This window comes from Osmerus eperlanus, chromosome 18, assembly GCF_963692335.1.
Source record: "Osmerus eperlanus chromosome 18, fOsmEpe2.1, whole genome shotgun sequence".
Taxonomy (NCBI): domain Eukaryota; kingdom Metazoa; phylum Chordata; class Actinopteri; order Osmeriformes; family Osmeridae; genus Osmerus; species Osmerus eperlanus.
This window is the reverse complement of record NC_085035.1, coordinates 6,429,238-6,455,288: the sequence shown is the minus strand read 5'-3', so window position 1 is coordinate 6,455,288 and position 26,051 is coordinate 6,429,238. Positions and strand designations below refer to the sequence as shown.

The window sequence follows — 26,051 nt, the reverse complement described above, 5'->3', positions numbered from 1 at the left end:
TAAAGTTAAAGAAAGCACTGAAGAAATCACACACTAGGTGTGAGAGGGTGAGAGGGAGGTACTGAGAAGACAACCAAGGTCATGGGCCCCCTCTAACATTCCTGTGAAAAATGACAAGCTGACACAAGTATTTGACTTCCGAGGTGAAAATAAAAGAAATAAAGAAATAAAAATGTGATTTTCAATGTACTATTTTTTAGCACATGAATGATTTATCAGAATACTTATTTTCAACCACAAAAATGTAACCATTACAATTTAGTTTTGAGGTTGGGTTAGATTTAGGGCTGTTGGATCCTGCACCCCTTTACCCATGGTATCTTATTTAAACCATTTTAGTGGCCTTTGACATCCCCCATCCTTATGAGGAACACCATCCCTTTTTTCTCTTAAAAAATAAATAGAGTACACAATATATTTTTGTATTTATTTGAGAATCAAATCTCAAGATTCAAACCTCATCCTCATTTGGAACTGTCGTATATTCTTGCTTCCGCCTGTCCTGGCCTTCACTAAGAACATCTGGTCCTGATGAAAGAACCAGGATGGCTGTAAATGTCCAACAACAGTCTTGGCACCTCCAAGAGTGTGCTTGTGTGTTACTGCACCTGTCCCAGGACCACGCTCCCCACACCCCATTCAGGCTCTGGTTAATGGAACTGTTTGTGACCGTCCAACATATCTGGACCATGAACATACTTTTGTGCAGAAAGCAAAAGTACACTGTACACCTATAGTATAGACTGCAACTACTAGTCCAAGGCACTCCTCAGTAAAATATCCGTAACTCACTGCTGGGAAATCGGTTTCTTACTAATTCAGACCAAACTTTTTGGAGCTCAGAGACGTTCATCAAGGGAGGAGAAAACAGGAACAACCTGTGCCAAGCCACAAATGTCCTAACCTGTTGCTGGTGCAGCTGCGACAAAGTGTGGACCATCTATCCCTCCTGACCATCAAATAACAAGCTCCTTGAGGGTCATTCGCCCATGTTTGTCAGGTTCCTTAGCCGTCTGCACAATGGCCTCCCTTTGATCTTGCCAACAAGGAATCTACAGGCCTTCATCCTCCGCCCATTTAAAGTCTGCTGTTCCCAGGGGGGGAAGCGAGAGCATTGAGGGTGTAGTTGGTCATCTACTCCAAACATCTGCCAATAAGAGGTAGAGATCAGCTCACACCTAGCGCCACCGCAAGCCAATATCCCCTTAATCAGCCTCACGTGGGCAAGAAAGGATGAAAGCAGAGACCTAGAAGAGTTTGGAATTTTGGTTTTAGAAAAAGATGGTGAGATTGCATTTCCCTCAAGATTTGAAGTGAACTGTTGGTGATTTTTGTTTTAAAATTCAACTATTCAAAAACAATGACTTGTATTTATAACTATATAGAAATCTTAATGTCTCCATGAAGCCAAAACTACTAATGGAAGCAGCTTCAAATTGAAACGTCTACCCATCAGGCACATCAGAAACACCATTCCATTTTATGAAAGTTTTATTTATTCAAAACGTGTTAATACAGACAAACAAGCGCACAATGACTTGTCCCTTTGTAAATATCAATTAAGACAACAGGATGTTAAATAAATAAAAAAAATGATACAATGGATACCTGTTTTGTTTCTTAATCACATCAAGAATGTTAATGTACAGCTATAATTCTGAAAAGTTGTTCTATACCATATGGAACATACTTTTCCAAGTTTGCAATGGGTTTGCATTTGGATCCACTGTGTAAAGTTTACAATAACTTAATTTGACAACAAAGGCTTTTATGTAACATTAATAATGAAGGGCACCATTTATAAATTGACCATGTTTCCATTTCATTGTAAACGTAATTCAGAGATGAAAACCATCGGGTAGCGAGTTCCTCACATGGGCTTACGAATACAGTGAAGGCCAACTAACACCAGAGATGCAATATTTGACAATCACCAGCAGCATCAGCACAGTCTGTTCTCGTTCTTAGAATTGGTCTGTAAATTGGGTTCTGTGTGACAAAATGACAAAACACTGAATAGCTTACAGACAATGTGAAAGAGGGGAAAAGGTTAACAACATGACCTGGAAAAAGTTATGGTCTTGATCTGGTATCTCAGCTCAGGATCAATTACACAAATCAATGTGTAAAAATAAATAAAAAATAAGGATGGACAAATTGCAAACTTGATTTGTTGCCACAGTTGCATGTGTGTCTGATTATTTGTGTGACGGGAGGTATAGTAAATCTTAGAAGTCACTTGCAGATTAGAACCAACAAAGTTGAAAAGTTTCTCTTCCTGTCTGTTGTTCCAACTAGTTTCCATTAAACCATATGGGTGGTAAAAGACATGAGAAGGAGGGAACCAAGTTTGCACAGAACTAATTTAATTATAGGGCATCACTACCAGAAGGAAGAAAGTACATTTTAGGCACAGAGTAATAAGTTAGTGCCAATAACATATGTTTGAGAATGTTGGTACAGTAAACTGCAACATAAAGCTAGAGCTCAACTGTGGCAGGTTGTGTACTCACACCTAACCGAACACCACAAAACGCTCACAGCAAGTCAAATCAGGACGGTCACACTAATAGCCCGGCAACAGCTTTTACCGTCCACGACACACGATGGAAAGTGCTTTGAACCAAAAGGGTTCAAAAAAAAAAAGTAGCTAATCCACACCAGAATCCTCCCATTGCGGTGGGTCTGATGTTTACACATTAAGTTCTGAGACAAAATCTCAGTGAATGTCTTGTTGTGATAACAGAAAACAGACAAGTTTTTTTGTACCTATTTTTTGTTGTTGAATTCCCATAGGCGTGGGCTGAGTGCCCACTGAACATTCACAGACATCAAGATATCAACTTGTTAACATATCAGTGCTGACCAACAACCGGTGGCCCATATGGAACCTAACCTTGATCCCAGGTGATGTTACCTCAAAAGGAGAGATGCTGCTGCTGCTCAGGTCCTGGGGGAGGTACTGAGAATCTGCGCTGGGATGCAACCAAACAGCACAGTGGCTAACTTGGAACCAAATTCAGGTTCTGTCATGCTGCAAACTACAGGACTTCATTCATGAACACAGAAAGTGAGCTTTTGGCCAAACTATGTGGAACCCACATATGCTCATAACCAACTACCCTGGACAAAAAAAAAATTCATCCTGAAATAATTCGCTTTTTAGTATATATGCATAAGTCCATCCGCATTAGTACTCGATGTTTTTTTCCACTTACTCGATGTTAACACAAAGAAAATACTTTTAAATCACAAGAATGTATTTCCAGACCACAGTTCAGACTACCAGATTATTTTCATGCAACAAAAGTGGTTGAGGAATACCTGTAAGCGGATAAGCATACATTGGCATGAAAGTGTTGAAAAGCATCCATTTTGCATGTATAACCACATAGATGGTTGAACTCACTCAGTATAAATGCCGCTCATCCGAGCCATAAAAAAAAAAAAAAAAAAAAAAAAAAAAAACACTTTTCGGTGGCATAGCTGGACACTGAGTTTCTGAGAGGTGGTCATCACGTGCAAGTCAGAGGAACCTAGTTCGAACCCAAGTATGGGCATTTACGAGTGGAAGATATACTGACAAGCAACGTGATGACAAGTTACACATGGATATTTCCCAGTTCAACAAAGCTCCTACGGCAACAGCAAATACTGAATCAATCTAAAGCAGTGCAACACATTTTCCTAAATATTACATTATGAAAATGTTCAATCTCAAAGTTCTGTGAAGACACAACTCAAAAATATGATGCTTCAACATGACAAACAGTAAAAGATGAGCACATTTTCGTTGTAGAACAAGTGTCATCATGCTTGGTAAAAAGAAAACAACAAGAATGCAACAGAGGTTAAACAGAATTAAATTAAATGTAAAGAAGAAGCTGAACCTTCTTAGTATAACACTGTGGCGCAAGACAACATGTACAAACATCCAAGCATTTAAAGGAGGAGGGACCTGACGGCTTAAGTGATATGCAGCCCCCAGCAAACTCAAGAGGTTAAAATCAGTGGTTTGAAAAGACAAGTGGTTGTGGTGTAACAAAAGGGTGAAAAAGGCAGGAGTCTTGGTGAACATACAAATTCTAACCTTTGAACCCAAACATCTTAAAATATGCATTTCTAATAGGCTAAACTGAATAGTCGAGAGTCGAGGCAGTGCTGGGAGAATACTGGCATAAAAGTGTATGTCCACCGATGTTGAACAAGTAGAACATTGGATATCTATTTAATGTATTTCCAGGTATCTATACAAATTATATGTGTTAACTAGTGGAAGACCTCTACAATCTAAAATTAATAAAACATTGCATTGTGACCTAAGAGGAGTCAACATAAGATTAGTTCTTGCTGTAGCAAAATACCATATTATCCTGTTTGAATACAGACAGTATAGAGGTACTTAAAACACAATAAAACATTTTATTTCTGTAAAAAAAAAGTAGATATTGCAGCAACATTTTCTATTGCAACCTCTAGACCTTGTTGCAAGAATGGACTCCCTTAGCCTGGTAATTTGCTTGTTAAAACAAAGCAGTGTGTTTATCTAAAATATAAAATGAATTTTGTGAGAAGTACAAAATACAGCCTTGAATATAGCAATACTCATAAAAGGAACTATGATAAGACACTGAAAAAAGTTACTGTAACAGTAAAATCTATTGGTGCATAAAAGTACTTAATTTATGTAGTGGTATGTTATACAGCATTCTCACAAGTTTGCACTGGCAAGACTTTTAAAAACATGAAGAAAAAATTTGACCTGTGAGTAAAACAAATATTTGAGTTTCTATTCTGAGTTCAGTTCAACTGATTCTAGATGAACAGAGAAAACTGAAACAAGTACACTTCACATATTTGAAATTATATGCGTAGCTCTGAACAGTACTAGTGATTCTGTTTTCAACCCAATGAGTGGCTCAGATCAGAAAGAAATAATATATGGAGTGGTTTACATAATGGCCACGGACAACAGCAATAACACCGAAACGACAACATCATTCAAACACCCAAAGAAAACATGTAACACCAAAAAGAACGAGAAACAAACAACTCTGATAGCCACAAGATTATCGGTGAACAATTCAAAAATAATTTTGTTGCGACCCCTTTGTCTTTCTTTTACATACATATTAGCTTGGTTTAACTGTATGTAATTCCAATGACATCCGGTCAAGCTGCTTTTATTCGTGAAGAATCCAAATTCCATGCTTCCAAAAAGGCAGAAAGAGAGACCAGCACGTTTGCAAACCTCATCATTTTGCCAGGTATATGTTGTTTGATCACAGTTCTGACGGACCCCCCCCCCCCCCCCCAAGTGTGAATGGGTGCCACAGAGGGTGTAGGACTTTTCAGAGTTCCTATTGGAGATGGGGAGGGAGTGTACTTGTCAAATACGCCTTGCTGTTTGACTGGTACTTGTGTATCACTCATACACAACAAGGCTAGATACTGCATCTCTCCAGATGTGGCTGTGATTCCAGTTGTGTTCCTGTAGCTGCTTACCACACACAGGAGCTGGTCAGGCCACACTCCCCTCGTTTTCCTTCTTCCGTTTCCTTTCAAAAAGTTTTGTCCCTTTGTATCGTAGTGGTTCCCTCCTTTTCAAAATCAGCAGCACAGAAACGTAAAAACAGAAAAGACCGACCACAACTCCCCCCCCCCCCCCCCCCAAAAAAAAGGGCTAAAAGGTTTTTGTTTGTTCTTGCTCTTGTTGCGTAGGGAAACTGACTGTCCATTGAGAGGGCCTATACTGTACTCATGACAGTGTAGAAGAGGGAGAAGAGAACGGCAGGAGGACTGACAAGGAAACACATTTCTTCCATCTCTCTTTTAGCGAAACGTGGGGCTGGTTCTCAGTAGTTTGTGAATCGCTCCTCCTGTCGGTAGGGGTGGGGGTTGGGGGATGAGGTGATGGAGGAGCAGGGTCTCAGGCCTCGGAGCCCAGGGAAGTACGTGTAGGACTAGGGGGCAGTCGGGCCGCAGCGCTGTGCTCTGTACGGAAACTGTACTCATACTGGGAAAGATAAAGGAGAGGGGGGGGGGGGGAAATGATGGGGGAAAAAAAGAAAGGATGAGGTAGAAGGGAGAAAAGAAAGGAAGGAATGGGGTGATTCATAACATTTTAATATAGAGAAAAAAAAGTTGGGAAGAACATTCAAATGACCTGGATAAAAAGTATTTCGGATGTATTTTAGTCAACAATCTTCTGTGCTGAACCTCAGGCAGCGGCTACACACATTGACAATTTCCAGACAAACTATTCCCCCTTGTGGCTTAAAATGTAATTACAGCGTACAATCCCTCCAAAACAAAAAGTTGTCCATCATACTGTACGCTCGAGGTCTGGAAGCAAATCAAGCTCATTTAAATCGAATTTAACATTCATTACAATGAAGGTTTGAGGGTTACAATCATGGTTACAATCTACAGGACTGCCAGCAGTCTTAAGTCATAAAACACAGAACAATCACATAAAAACTATAAATGACAAGCATTGAACAACAAAGGCACCAATTTGAGTATAGTCCGTTCACTCTAAATCAAAAGACAAGTGATTTTTACACTTTGACAAAGAATCTGTGTTGGGTTGGCTCCAATGCTACAGGACAGATGAGCTTTAATGCACTTAAGCCGGAAAAGTTGGCATCTCTACTCTTTATCACAGAAGATACTTGCTACTTTGGTATAAAAGGCTTATGACGTCAACAGTGAACATTTTATGAGAATTCCAATTATTATATGAGGAAACTGTACTATTTGCATATCCTAGAGCCTGTAAAACTATCAATAATCATAGGGTGGTCTATGGTATACCATAACCACATGCACAATGTCAACCCGTTTTACCCGTTCCATCTTCAACCCTGCAACCCCTCCTCCCCTCTCAGCAGGATGAAGATGTCAGCTTAAATCGCTTGCTAATCAACACTTAAATAGACGCAAATTAGATATGCACGACTAGATACAATTACTGTTCATGCAAGTCTCTCCAGTCATTGGGGAAATAGAAGAGATGCTTAATCATCTTAGGGTATGGAGGGAGGAAAAAGGGGTGTAGCGCCCATACGAAAAATGTTCTCCAACTAAAGCCATTAAACCATTTTCATCACAGTAACATGCATTCATTAAGAGAAGACATACATGGAACTAAACGCATGTTCCATCAAAAGGACGTGCTGAGCAATTCCAATGATTGGAATCAACACTGCACAGCCCGATATCTGGATCCTTGGAATAAAGCGCTACACTGGCATCTGGTGGACAGAATGTATTTAGTACGTGCTACAAGGCCCGGAGTCATATCGTCCTGTTTGCTGCACTGCATTCTTAAACATTTAAAAATGTCAGTTAATCTTCTCTCTGCACTTGTTCCAACTCATTTTCTTAAGCTAGTAGTGTGTATTCGCCCTGCTCCGAGTGTAGTGCACTGGGTACTCTTTGCAGTGCCAATATCTGAAGCCTGGTTCCTTTTTTAAGAGTGACAAATGTGTCCTTGGCAGGGCTGGTGGTACGGGGAGGAGGCTTTGGTGTGCTTTAATTATCCATGAGCTGAGAAAGTCACCCAACGTAGCCCACACTTGTAAATCCCTCCAAATAAGGACCCAAGTGTGCGTGTCGATGCCCGTCTGATGCAAAATGGTCATTTAATTGGTAGGATACCCTAAATGCTGCGTTATAAAATGCAAAACAAACTGGATTCTACGCTTTTGGTTCACCCGGTGACCTTTGAGTCGTGGTTCAAAACGGTTCAACGTTTTCTAAATTATCGTGATTGTCTTTACTCACCTCTTTCTCGATTTCTGCCAAGGACTTGATTGTGATACCCATCAAATCCACTTGTTGCAGCTGAGAGAGACATGCACACGTTGTTAGACAACAATCTAATTTATCAGTAGGCCATATTAAATATTTATAAGAAGCAATTCAGGTTGGCTAGGAATATCATGCAATTACATATTTTGAGCATAGAGAATCTTTGTTTTTTTTACGGAACCAGTTCAACTGATACCCAAACAAAATATAACAGTCATCGAATAATCCCATGTACGTAGAGACTTACATCGCTGGAGGCGCATGAAAACTTCTCAGAAATCATGAAAGGCACTCCATCCATTGCTGAAATAGACAAAATAACTCGCTTTCAGTGACAAAACCCATAAGTTAACAAAAATATCAACCTTATTGTGCTACAACCTTTGACAGTTTTTTAGATATTAAACAAGTTGTGTTGCCACTGTACCCTCTTTATCATAATCAGAATCTAAGGCCAGAGTGTTAGGGTCTGGGAGGGAATGATTACTGCTGGCTTATAGTACAGGGGGGAAACATCTCAATCGAAGCTGTAACACAACTGGGATCCAAACGTACAAAAAAAAAAGGTTTGTAGACACTAGACAGCATGGATATAAGCCAAGGAGGTAGAGTAACATGAGTGTGAACCCTCAATTATGACAAATACTTAATGACAGCAGTTATGCTGTGTAAATGATGAGTTTGACTATCATTTGGCAAATTAGCTCATTATTTTACTTATAAACACCCTTTCAGGTGGTTTTTGAAAAGTTGCCAGACATGCACTTGAGACTTAATGAATGTTTACTTGATGCCTGCGAAAACTTGCCCCGGAACACTATTATATAATCATCACAAATCTATTTCATTAAGAGATACTTTACAGAACTTTCTAATTGTTTGACGTCTCTGTCCCGTTAACCCATCACCCACTGACCAGTGAAGGAAGTGCAGACAAGGAAAAGGACAGTTTCTCAAAGAGGGCATTAAACACTCATTAATAACTTACTCAAATAGTCGGCAGACTCATTAGGGGATCTTTAATGCACATTGAGATAATGAATCTTTATAAACTCTTTAATGGGTTAGCTGTTGAGGGCATATTTGGGTGAGGCTGTATTTGTCAGGGGATGTAAATGGAGATTCACTCCTCATTTGTAGGATGTGCAGATCCAGACTATAATGGTCACTCTTAGCTGATGTTACGAAATTATGATGGAGGGAAGTGTGCACATTGTGGGCGGGTTCAACCTGCAGTTGGATACTAGACATAAATCTATAACATTGACGACGTTATGACATCAGAAAAAGAAGTTTTGTATGCCTCTACAAAATAGGAAAATATACTAAATAAAATAAAAGTTGGGTTAACAGTCCGCAAAAGTGAAAAACTAATTATAAAAAAATGGGTCACATGGATCCTCTTTTATAAAAAAATATATTTTCAGAATGTTTTTTAAAATAGTGAACTTGACATCACTTGGAGGTAAGGTTCAAAAACAATGAAACATACAGGGAGGATGGAACAGAAAGAGACAAAAAAATTGAACATTTGTAAAGAGGAAAAGAATAGGGACAGGAAAAGAAAAAAGTAATTTCACATAATCAGCCAGCTAAGTGCCATCTGGAACAATTAAGAGCGTGCGCACACACATGCACACGATTGTCTGAGCTTATTAATAAAAGATCCCAAATTACACAAGTCATAAATCCTGTAGAAAATGGAGCGCACCCTCGCCTGTCACTGCTATTTTAGCTTCAGAGACTTCAGAGGGAGACGGGAGGAAAGGGGGGGGGGGAGAGCGGGCCCTCGATATGGCTGAACAGCGCAGAGGATTAATATATGCAAATTACATTGAGCATTTACAAGCTCTGAATAACCCTGCTACCCCTTTTTCTCCCTCACCCCCCCCCCCCTTTCCCCCTCCTCCAAAGACCAATGCCTGTCTGGGCCTTTCTGCTTCTTCCTGGACACCCCCCCTCTGTATTCACCTCCTGCTCATGTTTAATTCAGAATGGGGACCTGTCAGTCTGCTGTAATGCTGCAGGGGTCTTATTACTGAGATACCGCCGGAGGAGTCGAAGCACTTTTAATTGGGAGGCTTAGCTGTTCTCGTTGTGCGACGATGATTACACGCAAATTAAAAGGCAGGTGCAGCTACTTTAGGTGGCCGATATTCAATCGTTGTTACCATGGAGATCAAAGAAGTCTGTGGCCGGCGCTAGTTCTGTGTGATGTCAAGATCTTGGAGACTTATTGTACAGTTTTCTTCCACTGACACTGTAGTCAGTTTTGAAATTGCTTTTAGTAGATATCCGGGTATTTTTAGCATTCTTGGTCGATTGCGTTTTTCGGATTGGAACAGTACCTGGCCATGAAAAATGACATCAAACAAGTCCAAGAGAACACAAGTCTTTTCTTATTGTTAAACGGCCAATGAGAAAGTCTCTTTGACCCCAAAAACGAAATTGACATTGTAGATAAAAGGGACTGACCTGATATGGCATACAGGTTGGAGTTCTGATGCTCGTAGTCTGGTCTGGTTGTATTCTTTCCTCTGAAACTGGCAGGTAGGGTCATAGATATATGCCTGTATGAGATAAAAAGAACATCATGTTATGTCACTCAATCAGGTGGCCTTACCTGTCTATGTCTTATGGCTCGATAGCCATTACATTTGATGGCGGACAACAATTTGTTTAATTCATGTATAGGATGTTTGTGTACACAGGTGTTATGGCCATGACCTAGTCTTTCCCCTGTGGGTTTCAAACAACGCTTTTTCAAACGAAAACGTATTAGTGACGACGGGGCCTAAATGGGGACGCATCTTCCGCTGCGCAGAGGATTGTGGGCCAGCACCGCCAGAAAAGTACGCTGGTTTGCAAAATGCGACTGGATGCAGTATGACATCCTGGTATTTTTGGCAGACTGTATTGGGACACAAAAAAATAATTCTAGACTCCTTAATAGTATGGGTATTGGGGCATACCCCGTGTGTGAGTCTGTGGGCGTGTCTCTCTCTCCCTTGGTTCCTAGCGACACCAGCACACCTGCTCCTCGTCTGTAATCACCCCCCATGTGTACGTTTGCTTCCCCTGTGTAAGCTCTGTCCGATCGTTAGTCTGTTTGGTTGTGTTTATGTGATTCGTCTTCTCCAACGTGTTCCTATTTATTTGTGCCCGTTATTTTCCTGTATGAATCAAGAGTTCTAGAGTATCTGGGTTTTGAATCTTTTGAGTTAGTTTAATAAACCCTAGTTCTTTTCTTGTCCACCTGCATTCAGCTGCATTTGGGTTCACTTGCTCTGCTACACCCTACACAACAGGAGGGTGGATATCCGATGCCATGATGTAATAGGTTCGGGGTTCTGGAGCCACAGGTGAGCCTTGGCTGTAAAACTCTACAAACACATCCTTCCTTCCTTCCTTGGTTCTTTTCTGGCCACACAGGCAATTTAAATTACCATTTTTAACCATTTCTTTGAATACCCCTGTAAACTCCCCAAATAACATATTTCAATCATAAAGGTCCAAAGGAAGAGTTTCAAGTACACTTTCCACATCAAAATGCTTTGATTCCAAAATAGCATAAAGGAATTTGAGCTAAAACCGGCATGCCTTCCAGCACCTTCATAATGCAACAGTCGGTGGTATTTACAAAATAGGCATCTGGCTTTGGTCTCAGTCTTATTCTGCTTGATATGGACGACCTTTTAACCTCAAAATTGGCATCAGCGCCTGGACATGACCCGCTCAGGACTATGGAGAATTTTTTAAAAGGTTGACGTCAATCTAGGGCATTTGCAACTTGACAGCCTTAATGAAGACTTCCACTCTGTCTCAAAGGTTGACTCAGAGGAAGTAGGGGAGGGAGAATATCGTGTCTGTGATAGGATTCTGAAGGGGCGGCATGATATTTCACAAACATAGATGGACCTGACAGATATTGTTTGGGTGCTCTTTCCAGATGAGCCTGGCTGGTTTTGATTGCTTGAGCGGCCGAAGACCAAACACCCATCAATAAGGGTGAAATGAAAACAGTAAATAAGCTTGTTTACAACGTCAACCCTCTCTGCCGGAAACAACAACAATAAGAAAAAACAGTTTGGTTTTAAACCGAAATATGGCACAGATGTATATTTTTGATTTAAAAGGAGATTTTAGATTTGTATAAAAGGCATAATTCCACAATGTCTATGTGTCTTATTGATGCCTCTTAAGCCTTTTATGGTATAAATCATGAACAATTATTGAGTTCCCAAATTTCTGGTAAAAATCCTGTCTTTTTGGTATGCTCAATCAGTCAATGCATGTCAAATGGGGCTAACTGTTTGCTCCATTCAATATATGCAATGGAGTTAGACAGGGAAGCATTTAGTTTCCATTTCTTTAATATGTTTATGGTCGACATATCGAAGCTGCTTAACAGCTGTGGCACAGGCTGTATGGTTGGTAACAGGGTTGAAGACTACACATTTTGTACCCCTGTGTATATTGCCCATTTGTGACGGCGCTGCAGAAAGAGCAGCATGCAGAAACTCAATGTTGCAATAATGATGGGAAGAGGCTGTTGCTTAAGGTGTCACGATGGAGCAGTGCAAGCCAAATGTTTGTCAGTATAGGCGTGTGCCAACCCTGCTCTGCTGTGCAATGTCATGTACAGGTGTAGGTTATCCGATTCTGCAGACGGTAGCATTTCAACAATGACAAACTAAGTTCAGTAAGGTTCTTCTCCAGTATGGGGAACCATGTGTGTTTTAGCCTATATGTAAATAGGTGATATTGTGGATTGACTTTTTTTGTGTTTGTTTTTTATTTCTTTTTTTCTTGTGCTTCCTTTCTTTGTGCTTTGGACTGTGTATGTCCTTAAATAAAGCTTTTGATTGATTAACACCAGCGTAGTTATGTCTAGAGCTGATTTACATCTTGATACATTTACAAACATGGCAGAGCTAAAATAGGTTGATGTATGCCATTACTATGCCAATACTACTTCTTAAATACTACTTTCTGATCACTAAGCTGTTACAAGCATCTAGACTATCTGGTTAATGCCAAACTTCGTGATCAATTCTCTGATCGATTTTCCTACAATAATTGTAGAAGCCATCTTGGCACTCACTATTACCCAGGAGTTTGGAGTGCAATTTATTATTGTTTAGAGTAACAAGCTGCCACTCAGCTGAGGTGTTTGACTGGGATGTGCTGGAATGCTTTATGAAATTACATCAATATAACCATGTATGTAGGCTGCGAATGTGGGAATCTAAGACGATTAGGCTAGGCCTTGTGACAGTAAGAGGTATACATTCACATTATCCAGTTATGACAGAACCAACATTGACGTGAATAGCACATAAAAGCTGTCATAACTGTTTAAACAAAATGCCAGAGGATCTAACGTGTCAGTGACAGTGAGATCGCGTCAAGAGTGTGAGGAGTGGGACAGACACCAGGAGAGGAAACAGCTGGACATGGGCTGGCTTCCTGCTTCTTTCAAGATGTCGACCCTGACCCTACTTTGCCAAGAGGCTGCAAAGCAATCGTAAGCTGCGTACTTTAAGTGCAGATATAACGTTAGCTACCCATGTGATATCAACTTTTGGATGACTGTCCTGAACTGGCAACCACATTCAGAAAGTGCTCTTGCCAGCTTCCATTGGCTCTATGCCGCCACCACTACTTGCTTTGGAGCTAAGAAGTATCCAGACCATCCACTTTAGTGGAGTTGGACAGCGGTCTGGCTCGAGAGGTATGTCATACTAGTGGGCTGGACCCGAGCCAGCCCAAATAAGTGACCTAGGCCAACCATGTCAGACAGTCAGCTGCAAAGCAGAAACCCAAACTCTGGAATGAGTTCCTTCTGCATGTTAGGCTGGCCGTTACACTAGCTGTTTTTTTAAATCCTGTCTTAAAACACATCTTTAGTCCCTGGCATCTAACTCAGTATGAGTGTTGCCTTTCTTTGTCTTCTTTGTATATTCAACTGGTCTTTTGTGTTTAATGGTTTTTGAAATTTTGATTGTACAGCTGGTCAACTGCTGTTGTTTTAAAATGTGTTTAATAAACAAATTTGACTTTGTGGTAGTTGTGTGTGTTTGTATGTTTTAAGAGACTTGTATTGTTCCAAGTCCAAAAAAGTAAAAATAATTTCCAACGGTTCTAATGTGCATCTTGCGCGTTGGCCTGAAAAGTGGTCTCCACCCTGTAGAGGGTGGGTTTCCTAGTGTCGTGCTTTTCCTGTGAGGGATTTAAAAGACAGGAATGGGAGATGTGGCGTTCCCTTATATAGCAGAGGAAGGGTATGTTTTAGTCTATAACTGTCACCAGTTGTGTCAAACTACAGTATTGCTATCACACAGCACTTTCTTAGAGACTACGCTGTAGTCAGTTTGTGGCTATTAGATTAATTCATTATCCCCATATGGCAAACACAAAAAGTGCAATTATGTCATTTTGGACAGGGAAAGGATAAATAAGTTGTTTTATTGTAGCTTTAAAAAAAGTCTTATTCTGAGAATTGAAAGAATTAGACTAAGGATTCCATTGTTTCATAATATTTAGTTGTGCCCCCTGTTCAAATTAGTTTGGATTAAATAATTAATCTAAATCATGAATATAGAATAAAAACAATGATCCAGACAGGATCTCCTCTGCTTATCTGGTTGAAGTTAGACTGCAGGAAGCCCAGAGGACATATCTAGAATCATACCATCTTGCAGACCACAGACTGTTCTCTATCCTGGGACTATAGCTGTGGGCTGTTCCTCTTTGCATTTTGGATTCCACATTTCCATTCAGAGGTGTGTGTGTACGCTTGGCTGTGGGCTGGACACACTGCTCCCCACACGGAACTCTCAGTCACGAATGCAGTGGAGATGTCGTGAGTCATGCACTCTTGTCACCTCTCAAAAGGTGTAGGTGTGAGTTAATCCAATGAACACATTAACTAATCTGCACCACACGTGTTTTTAGTTATCAGTTTGAAGTCAGCAGTGAGCCTGTGAGCTACGACGTGCTTACTTACTTGGGCATTGGAGCCGTTGGGACTGAGTTTGCTGTTGAGTTGATGTTCTGGATGTTGTTGGTGGTCGGAATCTGCTGGCAGTCCTGGGCCCGTGGGACCTTACCCATGCGATACCAGATCCCCATGTTGTTCAGCTCTCTGCAAGCCAACCACAGCCTCTTAATCAAGCCCACGTCAGCATACAGTTATAGGCGTTAGGGGAAAAGTTGATTTAAACCATGTTCATATGATGAAAATGGAAAAGGGTGACTAAAATGTAAAGATAAGCATGCCGACAGTGAAATTATACAGGCAAAATAACCTATTTTGATGGGCAGTCAATTACTATGTTTGCTATCCTACTGACTGTGCCCAGAAGCAGGCCTGTTAAGATCAAAAATTGTAGTCTACTTGTTTCAGTAGAATACAAAAATCTGCACCGCTGCGGCTAATCTACCACACTCGACCGTGTTTCGATGGGGTACGGCAGGTGTGTTGCATGAGATGAAATGTTCAAACTTTTGCAGTGCTTTGCCACGGAAAAAGAGCTAATACTACGCAGGTTTCAACAAAACGTTTATGGGATCGCAAGAAAACTTTGTTCAATATCTGTAGTGAGCTAGCTTTAATCATTATATGGCCCTACACTCTTCCATGCTGCATTTATGACGTTTAAGTCCCTGTAAACGTCTGAAATTGTGTCATATAAAACCAAAGGATAAAGACCCAAAACGTGTCTCTCCTCCATCTTTGCAATACTGGTTATTAGGATGCGGAAGATTGCTTGCTATGTTTGCATTAAAAGTTCCGTACAGTAATTTCATGCAGTGCCTGGTGTGAATGGGGCTGTGACAAAACTTATTTCAGAAAGGCTCTCCGCGGTTAGCACGCGGTTATAGTCAAAATCCATATGGTAGAGCAAATTAATACCGGTATATTTACCGGTAATACCGTCCACCCCTAGTACCCACCCTATGAAAGTGTACTGTGGTGGGGCTTGCTTGGACCTCCCCATAATCCGAATATCACAGATGGCTGCCTCTGTGGAGTCCCGAGGGATAAACTTGATACACAGCCTCCTCTTCCGGAAGGCCTGCTCCTCTGTGTGTGGTCAGGCAGGGAGAGAGAGAGAGATAAAAGGAAGAAAGAGAGAGAAATAGAGAGGGGATAAGGGGCAGAGCAAGAAAAAGGGGAGAGGAAAATGGTGAGAGAGAGAAGAGAAAAGAGATACCAACAGAGGTCCAGAGAGAGAAAGAGAGAGAGGGGGGGGGGGGGGGGGAAGGAGGTGTGTCATTACACTTGTGTGGTCATGTTACTGTCTTTAAATAATAAATCAGCCCAGTTGGGGAGAAAAGTCTGTTATGACCTCAGCTTCCTCTCGGTCCACAAAGGAAGACATAGAAAAACATCCGATTGAAGTTTAACACAAACCGGTCAAATTAAAATTGCATGTAGCCATGTCAATCCAGTAAACTGCATGAACTCTTGACCCTCTGAAAAAGCCTGGGCAAAAGCTGGCCTGCATATAGATGCGAAAGATGCTTTCCGGCTGTTCAACTTTCAGGTCCTCTAAATGCAATATAGGTTTGTATATTTTTCTATTGCTGTTTTAAAGTAAGATGAAAAAGAGTTATTCGATGTAGGAAATTTTGCTTACGTGTATCCACAGTCTCCTGTATAGGAATGAACCCTACAGGCAGGGTATCTTTAATGTCAATAAGCTTCATATCCACCAGCACATTTCCTAAATGACTCTGCAGAGAGATAAAGAGAAAGACAGAAAGTGAGTGAGTAAAAAAACACAAAAAAAGACACGAACCACAAGCCCCCATTCACTGTCCGTCGAAATTTCCTTCCTAAGCCGGGACAGAGGCAGAACTTGGCCTGTTTTCAAGTCCTCACCGCATATGTGCTAACAATGTTAACGCTAGAAAAGACAGGTACCTTCCCTGACATAGGGATGTCTCCCCAGCAGCTCTGTGGCAGTGATAAATCACAGACTTCAGTGTTTCCATCGCACACTTCAATGCCTAATTTCACAGTATCTGTTTTTGTCACAGATAATTACGCCAGGCCACATATTGATTGGCAGACAAAATAGCTTTTGTTGATGGAACTGTCACATCTGGTCACACTTCAATACGGTGGGGAACTGAACGGACATTAGCCTTAGCTTGATGGACAGTCGTGGAGGAAAGGGAATGTAATTGTTTGCTGCGTGGCTATTTGAGGGCCAAACCTTGTTTCTCTAGGAGATAGATAAAGAGACAGAGCTTTGTTGGATTACCTTTGGAAGAGATGCGTTATCGACTATCCTTTATCAGTCCCTTCAACGTACGGACAGAGAGCGTTGAAGTACGGCTATGTTCACTGAAACCTCAGCCTTTTTTGTGCCATCACACATACAAATCTAAGGCTTTGAAGGAATTCTGCCTTTAGTTTGGTTGCTGCTGTGAAGCCAGTGACAATAGTAATGGGGGGATGTTTGTGAAAGACCCAGTAGAGGGATTTCCAATGAGCACTGGAATGATTTCAAGATAAACATTCCCAATGTTCAGCAGAAAATCATTTGTTACTTTGAGACAAAATGGTTTCTTTTGGGGAACGACATGGCAGTGTCCAAAGTGGACACGTAATACTATACAGATGAGTGGAAAGGTTGACTATTAATTTGCAAAACCACAGCCTCACAGTTTGGATGTTAACTCAGGGAATCCACTATCTTGAAAGGAATACTTCACTTCAGTTCATTAGGCTAGTGATTAAAATGTTTGAATAGTACATGCATTCGGAACTTGTTCACATCCATTTTTTTTATTAGCCTAGTCTAAATGAAGAAGGCAGCGAGTCAAAGTACAGTATCAGTTTTTATCTTGGAGCGACATTACTTTGTGAAAAGCTGCCAGAAAATCAAGGTGGTGTTTTCATAGGAGACGCTTTTTGAAGGAAAGACAAGAGTATGAGTCACGTGCTATATGCGTTTCTCGCCACAGACGATTGTCTTAAGACGTACAGCCCTACACTTGTCTAATTTTAGACCCTTCTTGATCACGAGCCAGTATGGCTTCTTGGCAGAACAGAGTGGTCTGAACAGAAATGTTATCAAAACTCTTTTGTAACAGAGGTGCTCTTAAGCAAGAAGCCATGATTATAAAAAATAAAATAAATAAATACAAATGTAGCTGCAAGCACCCGATGCGGGTTCCTCCGCAAAATGGCAAAATATTATAAAAATGTACATTGTAGAAGATCTAGAGTTGGACAACAAGAGAGCAAAACTACTTTATGTTTGGCCAACAACAATAGGCTGAATGGGGATTTGAACTCATGAGCATAAGGTTACAACAAGTCAGTCTCTCTATCCTCTCTGCTACACACCAACTGTTGAGATTTTACGAATAGAAAGGGCAGAGTATTAGCTTTGGGACAAAGGTTAAGAAACGGTTGACATTTCAAGGTAAAATTGCATGAAATCATGCATGGTATTTCAGAATGATGTCATTCTGTTTAACTAGACAGATAACCAATATCATGACAGGCTTAAAGGCTGTGACTGGATTCGAACCTGTGACCTTACATTTTGAAGACACCATCTGAACCCATTGAGCTATTCTCAGTGTTGGATATTATTGTGGTCAGTTTCTGTATAAAAAAGTAAGACGTTTCTCCTGTGGTAAGTGTTGTTAGAGTCGGCCAAAGTTTAAACAGTTTTAATTCAATCATATTTTGACATACCAAGGTGAAATTGTTTATGGTACTTCAGAGTGATGTCATTTTGAAAAACCATCAGTCAAAATTATGTTTTATTTATTGACACAAAGATATTGAGGCAATGTGGACATTTACATAAATAAACCCTTTTCAGCCATTTTGTATTGCATTTCTTATTCCATTTCACCCTATATAAAGATATGTATTCTACACATCTGTAACAAATTTCAAGTCGATTGGATCTATGGTTCATGAGGAGAATGGTTTTGAAGGTTGTTTTCAGGCATTTTGGATAAATGGGGAAATTACGTGGACTTTGGGTGTGGCTTATAGCGCCACCTATGGGCGTACGTGGGCCACTAGCCGTCTGGGAGTAGTGAGTGACCTTGGGCCAAATTTGAAAAAAAATCGGGTCAAGGACTTTTTGAGATATTGAGCCATGTCATGGAGAAGAGGAAAAATAATAGGAATACTAACAAAAACAATAGGTTCCTTCCTACTGGAGGAACCCTAATAAAAAAAAAAATACATATATCATATTGGAGCCTAATGGTCCACTGGCAGTTTGGGAACGTTTTTACCAATTTAGATAGGTTGAGTATAGGTCAGCACTTACATTTTCTTTGGAGAAGACTCTGGTGAAGCAGAGGTAGCGTGTCACCTTGGATTTGAAGAGACCGTCTTTCCAAAGGTCAGCATCCAGACCATCTGTTGTCTGGGAAACCTGTAGAACGGCAGAATATTAATTGAGAGCCTTGTATAATAAGTATTTGTTCTTTTCAGAGTAAAAAGGACCCCAAAAACAATACACAACAAAAAAAATATTCATACCCATATCGTGTTATACTTCTACTCTTACAAGTAATCATCCAGCTTTTTATCCCTAAACCTGGAATGGACTTCCTAGGGTTATGGTATTCTAGCCAATTCATGCATGCCAGCACACATTGCATAAAAAAGCTGGCCACACACAAAGCAGTCTTCAGCTGCTCCATGGCAACAAGATTAGTCCACCACGCCTGGTTTGAAGCCACTCAAAACCACTAATCATTTAGCCTAAGTGAAAAGAGTATCTGTGCCAAGCAGACCTGGTTTCAAAGAGATCCATGTAAAAAATAAAAATAAAATGGTGTTCTTAGCCAGAACAACTAAAAAGCCAACTCTTCAGGAGGAATCTCCCGTGCACCATAATTCTTGTTCCATTTGGTACTTAGTTCAACAAAAATATCTGTAAACTATAGTGAGTGTTATCAACTTTCACAACAGGATGATCCAGGTATGGAAAATCACTATTGATGAATGAAGCAGGAGAGAATAGAGAAACATGGGAGCAAAGAGAAAGGTCCCAGAAAGATGGGGGGAAGGGAAGGTGACCTGTATTAGTGCTGCTCACTGCCACAACACACTTCATCTTGGCCTCGCTTCCTAGGTCAGCCCACACCGCATCCTGCTAAGAGACCCATGAGAGGGAACCAGTGAAGGGTAAGGACAAAGGGTCATGGCTCAAAGAGAAGGGGAAAGCGGGGACATAACACTGGCACAGGCGGGGACTAGTCCCTGGGGAAGACATAGAAGGACAACAGCTGTATGGATCAAAAGAAAGGGAGTGTGTGTTGGTTAGAAACTTTATATGCTGAGTGACGTCCACCCTCTCACATTGAACTGCCTGTGTGCAGCCTCTGCTCACAGGTCAATGAGCATTGCCTCTGATTAGAATGAGCTTGCCTCCATAACATGCAAATAAGTATAATATTCTATGATTTGTTTATTATTTCACTATTCATTTAGTCATTCTTTCATCAATACCATTTTAAACACTAACCAGGAACAATGACTAGATTAATGAACTTCAACCCTCTGTACATTCAAAGCACATTGATGGAGGACAGATGTGGGAGGTTCAAATTCAAACATTTTGGAAAGGTAAACACCATTAATATCTGACAAAGAATTCTACACAAACAGCTCTAGCCAGAATCCAGTCCACAGAAGATTAGTCATGAAAAGAAAGTGGAGGACAACAAAGTAATCCACTGTTCACATGGGAGACAATGAAGCCCTCTCTGTCTGTGGGAAAGCCACTCCACGTCAATCGTCTGAGCCGACAGAGTAGGGGTTAGGCGTGCAAGCCAGAAGCAGAACTTTCACATGATAGCTACGTTCTGTACCTCCCAGCCTTATACTGGGAACTCTGCTAAGTTCTCTGTCGGGATGGAGAGACACAGCTGGAAGGCCAAACAAAGTAAGATAACCGTCCATCCTCACTGCTGTATGGTACTGTCTCCAAGACTGCATGCAGCATCTTTGATCTCCAAAAGAAAAGGGGGGGGTTGATGTTTCAAGGGCCAGGTTAATCATTCCCTCCTTCACCAGTAAGGACACATTGCTGAAAGAGCTACAACGGCATCCTTCAAAAACAGAAGCATTTTTTCTTCATTTCATTCATGGGTCGTCTTCCTTCTAATTGCAGTTAAAGGCCTGCAATACATCTCCAAGTCAAATCAACACGCCTCAGCATTGTCGGCCTTCAATTAAGTAACTATGGTGCCTCCGACAAATGTCCCACAAACGTCACCTTGTTCCGAGGAACAAACTGTGTTCCATTGTGCAGGGTAAGAATCACATGCCTTTGTGTACACGGTTTGAAGCACATGGTAAACAACTATCAGGAGGCTATTTATCCACTGTTCTCATCTCCCCTTCCGTTTCACTGTAACAGAGAGGATCAAGGCGTAGGCCGAGTGTGTCTAGGGTTCAGATAGCGTGTGATCACTACTTCTGATTAAATGAGATGTGGGTTCTATAGCACTTCCTCCCTCGGAACCCCTGGGTCCTGGAGCTGCCAACATCTACAGATAGGGTGGTTAAGAAACTCGTTGTATAGCTACTTGTAAAGACTATGGTAACTTTATGTAGTTCCTATTTGAATCCTAATCCGAAACTAGTCACTAACTTTTTACACCAGGAACCATGAAAATATGATATAGGCCTAACCCACAAACGATGCAGTCCTTTTAGCAAGGAGAACAACCATCATTGGCAGACCAGAGTGAATGCCAGAATGTATCAAAACCTTGGAAAAGCAAATGCAAAATTCTGTTCAATAATTGTGGAGACAAGAAAGAGAGGGACATCTTGGGGAAAGGCATGTGAAAGATGCCTCTCTAGGTTGACAGACCAGTGTTTGCTTTTCTCTTTGTTGAGTCTACAAATAAGCCCCTCCCTTTCCCTATACCGACAGGGAGGCTCCACCCCTTCTGTCAACCATCCACCCTGAACTGTGGCCAAGCTATCTTGTTGCCATTCAGAGCATCAGTTAATTTATTCCTCCCAGTTATGCGCAATTGAAGTAGATTTTTTCTTCTTCTTTGCAGAGCCCACAGTTTTGAAGCCTGGGGCAAAGCCGAGGGTCTATTACCAAGTGGACGCCAAGAGCACTGGCCTACAAGAAGGACCTCTTCTGAATCATCATGAATGCCAGCCTGAAGTGGGTTCATCAGGCAGAATATAAGCACCTTTCATGTCGTAAAACAAAAAGGTCTGTAACATGGAAAAATGGCCACTTCCGTGTATGCTATGTTGCTTCACACGCTTCAGCAATCATTTTGCAAACGCACATACAGATCTACATTTGTAAATAAAAACTCATATCTGCTTCCTGTTGGTGTTGGTGTACTCACCACATCATATCCGGTTGGCGCCCTGTTCCTGGAGGCCACTACTCCCACACCGGTGATGGGATCCATGGGCATCTCCGGCAGCGCGTCTGAAAGCTCCCGAACCTCAGGCATCACGGGAGAGTTCTGGGACAGAGAAGCACAGCAAATGGATCAGTGCCTTTATAACAGATGGGTAGAAGGCAGAGGCGGGGGTAAGCAGTGACAGGGTTATGGAAAGGGAGAGTGATGCAAGCAAAACCAGCAGCTACATGTGAAAGTTGCCCCTGTGCATTTGTTTCGTGACACTGAACCTCATTAACAAGCCTAAAGCGCTCAGAAGTAGGTTAATCCAGTCATGCATAGGGACATCATTCAGGAGGTACAGCTTGAGACTAGAGAATCCTCAAAACAATATTTTTGACAACTTGTACACAAAAGGTTTGCTATTTATAATTGAAGTTGAAAGACACTAGAATGAAGCAAGACTCAACTGACTGGTAGGCCTCGGCTAATCAACATAGTCATTCTATGGAGTTGGAGAAGGTTGGCTCAAGTTAAGAGGATTAGCCTCAGGATCATACCCAAATGGAAAGCTCAAAATACAGCCAAGAAAACATGGCAGCAAGAGCTATTCATTTAAAAAGGAAAGCTAGTTGTTTTCACAAACTAGGACTACCAAAGTTGTTTTGCTCTCATTTTAAGGACACAAACTACAATGACCTGATCTGACATATTATGCGGTAGCAGGGACATCTAGCTACTTGGGGAAAAAATAGTGATATTGTAGGATAAGAGAGTTCTTCAAAAGAAACAATCTAGCCAAACTTCCTCTGAGTCTATCACTTAACACCACCCCTTCATTCCTGTACTCTGACATCATGTAGCAAAGTAAGGGACATCATGACGATACCTGAAAAATATGACTAGAACAATAGAAGTAGCCTATTCAATAGACACAAGCATTTTATGTTTGTAATATCCCGCCAGAACCTGAACATGTTTGAACAAAATCTTAGCAGTCTCATCACAAAGGCATACAGCATAACAAACATGAGTGGGAGGCACATGGAAAACCTACAATTTCATAAAGTGCTCTGCAGGGAATGCCCACTTAGGCTACACTATATATCAATCACAGTGTAAAGTTTAAAACATTGTAAATACCCTACTAGTCCAAGAAAATAACTCATAGGCTAGGACTATAGGCTACAGAGTGTCACGGATAATTTCATTAAAAAGAATATATAACATATTGATACAGAGGGTCTAACTGCTAATCAGACTGCAAACACTTGCAAGCTGGCTGACTGTCTTTTTAGGCCTGAACAGGACTACCCCCTTCTCTTCTCAGTGTTTTTCTTGTTTGTTTGTTTTTTTACAGGCTGAGGACTGTAAAAAAGGACTGCCTTAGAGGTCACCAAGGCAACATGGTTTGGCATCTCGATGGCTACAATGCACCCATGACCAAAACAACGTAGAGCTGTGTGAACTCAGCAGGGTGATTAGAGGCAGCTTGAGACAACAGGAATTGATTTGACATAAAATATAGGCTGGTACTCTTGAGCTCATGGAGGTACCAAAAAAAAGGTGTCAATCTATGGAGCAGGCGACAAAACAAACACTACATGACACCTGATTTAGCCAAAACTTCAGAGGTGAGCTGCGAACGACTAGTGCTGAAGCATCAGAACTGAAATCCCACAGACAGTTCAGAGATGCTAGGTGGTTTTGTTCCTACTTTCAGTACCGCTAACTTGTTAGGTACATAAGGCAAACTGACAAATACCTGCATGCTTTTATACACTGAAGTCAGGTAACAGAGATACATTAGTAAACCAAGGCCTACATCAGTTTATCCTTGTTCTGCATCATCAGAGCAAGGATAGTCCAGACTTCATACTATGTACAAGCAGACCCGTGTACCAGACAGAGTACATACTTTACGTATTTTAAATCTAGGTTTCTAGGGAATATTAAAAAGCTTCCACACTCATCCTTAGCACGTGCAGGATGGTAGACCTACGCACGCATTACGTTGTACACTGCGTACAATGTACCACTTACGTGCCTGGCTTTACATCGGCCTATTCGGGTCCACATCGAATATAGTCCTGCCTGCATTCTCCTTGTGTAAAAAGGCATGTCTAAGGAGAGACAGAGGAACCCAGCTGCCAAGATTGCAGAAACTGTCCAGACGCTACTTCTGTTTATAGTAACATGAGTTCCACATCTGCTTATAGTGCAATGAGTTGCACAAACGTATGCTTAGTAATATGGTTTACACACAAACTCTCTTGATTTAGGAAAGTCAGATGGTTTTAGTGGCAGGCAGCAGCAGCGAATATGCTGTTTGAAATCTCCAGGTTCCAGGAGGTCACAGATATCATCACAGTCAAATGCCCTCAACTGACTGGTATCAAAGAATGCACAAAAGTGACATATGTCGTGTAGACCTATCCCTTATCCACTTACATTTAAGTGACCATGGAAGTGTACTGACAAATGGAAAACAATGCTTATCGAAATTAACAATGTGCAGCCAAAACGAAACTGAGACAAACCTAAAAGATTTTACTTACTATATCTGCTACTACTAGGTCAGCGAGTAATGCTTGGGCCCTTGTCCCCGCGACCTATTCGCTAGCTAGCTCTTCTCTGTCGTGAAGACAGTAATGCTAGTCTAATAACAAAGTATACCAGACAGCAATGAAACACGGCCTTTAGAGTTCTCTGCCATTGCCAATGGTAAGGCAACTTAACGTTCTGGATGGAGATGAGTAGTAGCCAGCATGCTAGCAACTAGGCTAGTTAGCTGTCAACAAGCCTGGCTAACCAGCTGGTAGGTAGAGTTAGCTAGCAAAAAAAACTGCTACTGCCTTGGGACATCAGCCAGCTTGCTGTAGCTAAAATTTGTAGCATACAGTGGGTCAAAAAGATGGCAAGCTAGCTATCTAATGAAGCGAAATGTCTAGTTATCTCGACAACCCCCATAGACGGACAACCAGTGGTATAACCTGCTGCCGCCTTGCTGGGCTTTATCAGCTAGCTAGTTAGTGTGTGAGCTATTTGTTTGGCTGGGTAGTTAGCATTAGCTCACAACCGAGAAAGCTTTATAGCTAAATGAATAAGCATAATACAAAACAACAATATAAACTCGCAATTAGACAAATGCTCACTTAAGTTATTTCCCTACTTAACTGTTACTCGAGGCACAGTGTTCCTCCTTTTCAGACAAAAGCAGCTTTTCATGTCAGACGCAGCGGACAAGCAAGTAGGAGCCGCGGACTCGCTCTTTGAGCAATGCGGAGAGCGAGGTAGCAGAGAAGGTGGAGTTGGAAGACAAAGCTCGCGCAGGGGAAAAGCAAAGGGAAGCGTTCCCTACTACTTCACAAGCTAACTAGCTAGCTAATTGTTTTCTTACCCAAGGAGGCCAACAACTTAATTTCAAAGAACAATCTCTGAAAAAATAACTTTTTCTTCGTTGTCCTCTTCTCTTTTTTAGAAATACTTAACTAAACCATCAGCAATCGCATCCTTTTTTGGACGTTGGAATTTGGAAAGCTCGTTAATCCTGCACATGAGCTGATGCACTGGACATTTGACTGACGATAGCAGTCCGCTAACGGCTTTGATAACACTATAGCTGTCATTCATAGACAAATGCCTAAGAACTTAGGCTACACACAATCCGAGTGTCCTTTTGGCATGTGTTCAGTTTAATTTGTATATGTGCAAAAATGTATTTGCTAAGGCTTTGTATACAATAAATTGTATACAAATGTATACATTCTTGAATGTATACATTCTTAACAGGCGAACAACCAGCACAACATTAATAGTAAGGTCATGTAAAGTAGGTGTTTACAAGTTTCTTAGAA

General features: G+C 41.2%; 1 protein-coding gene across 2 annotated transcripts; it reads right to left on the bottom strand.

Moving 5' to 3' along the window:
- Nucleotides 1-1,473: 1,473 nt before the first annotated feature.
- mvb12ba (multivesicular body subunit 12Ba) lies at nucleotides 1,474-25,805 on the bottom strand. 2 transcript variants are annotated; one of them, XM_062483920.1, is made up of 10 exons: nucleotides 25,595-25,805; nucleotides 22,195-22,317; nucleotides 19,131-19,238; nucleotides 16,461-16,557; nucleotides 15,775-15,904; nucleotides 14,825-14,962; nucleotides 10,291-10,385; nucleotides 8,063-8,118; nucleotides 7,789-7,848; nucleotides 1,474-6,016 (listed from the first exon to the last, which is right to left on the bottom strand). In XM_062483920.1, the coding sequence occupies exons 2-10, from the start codon at nucleotides 22,303-22,305 to the stop codon at nucleotides 5,930-5,932; spliced, it is 882 nt and encodes a 293-aa protein (XP_062339904.1). In that variant the 5' UTR covers nucleotides 22,306-22,317; nucleotides 25,595-25,805; the 3' UTR covers nucleotides 1,474-5,929. The 2 variants fall into 2 exon arrangements, with proteins under 2 accessions (XP_062339904.1, XP_062339903.1); XM_062483919.1 differs by lacking the exon at nucleotides 25,595-25,805 and adding an exon at nucleotides 25,372-25,529.
- Nucleotides 25,806-26,051: the final 246 nt, after the last annotated feature.

Excerpts from the sequence above, each read along its gene's own strand:
- mvb12ba (XM_062483919.1), bottom strand. The coding sequence starts at position 25,422 with ATGAAAAGCTGCTTTTGTCTGAAAAGGAGGAACACTGTGCCTCGAGTA. Across the intron at positions 22,318-25,371 it reads ACACTGTGCCTCGAGTAACA|AACTCTCCCGTGATGCCTGA; the intron begins GTTAAGTAGGGA and ends TCTCTGTCCCAG. Across the intron at positions 15,905-16,460 it reads ACAGGAGACTGTGGATACAC|AGGAGCAGGCCTTCCGGAAG; the intron begins GTAAGCAAAATT and ends GACCACACACAG.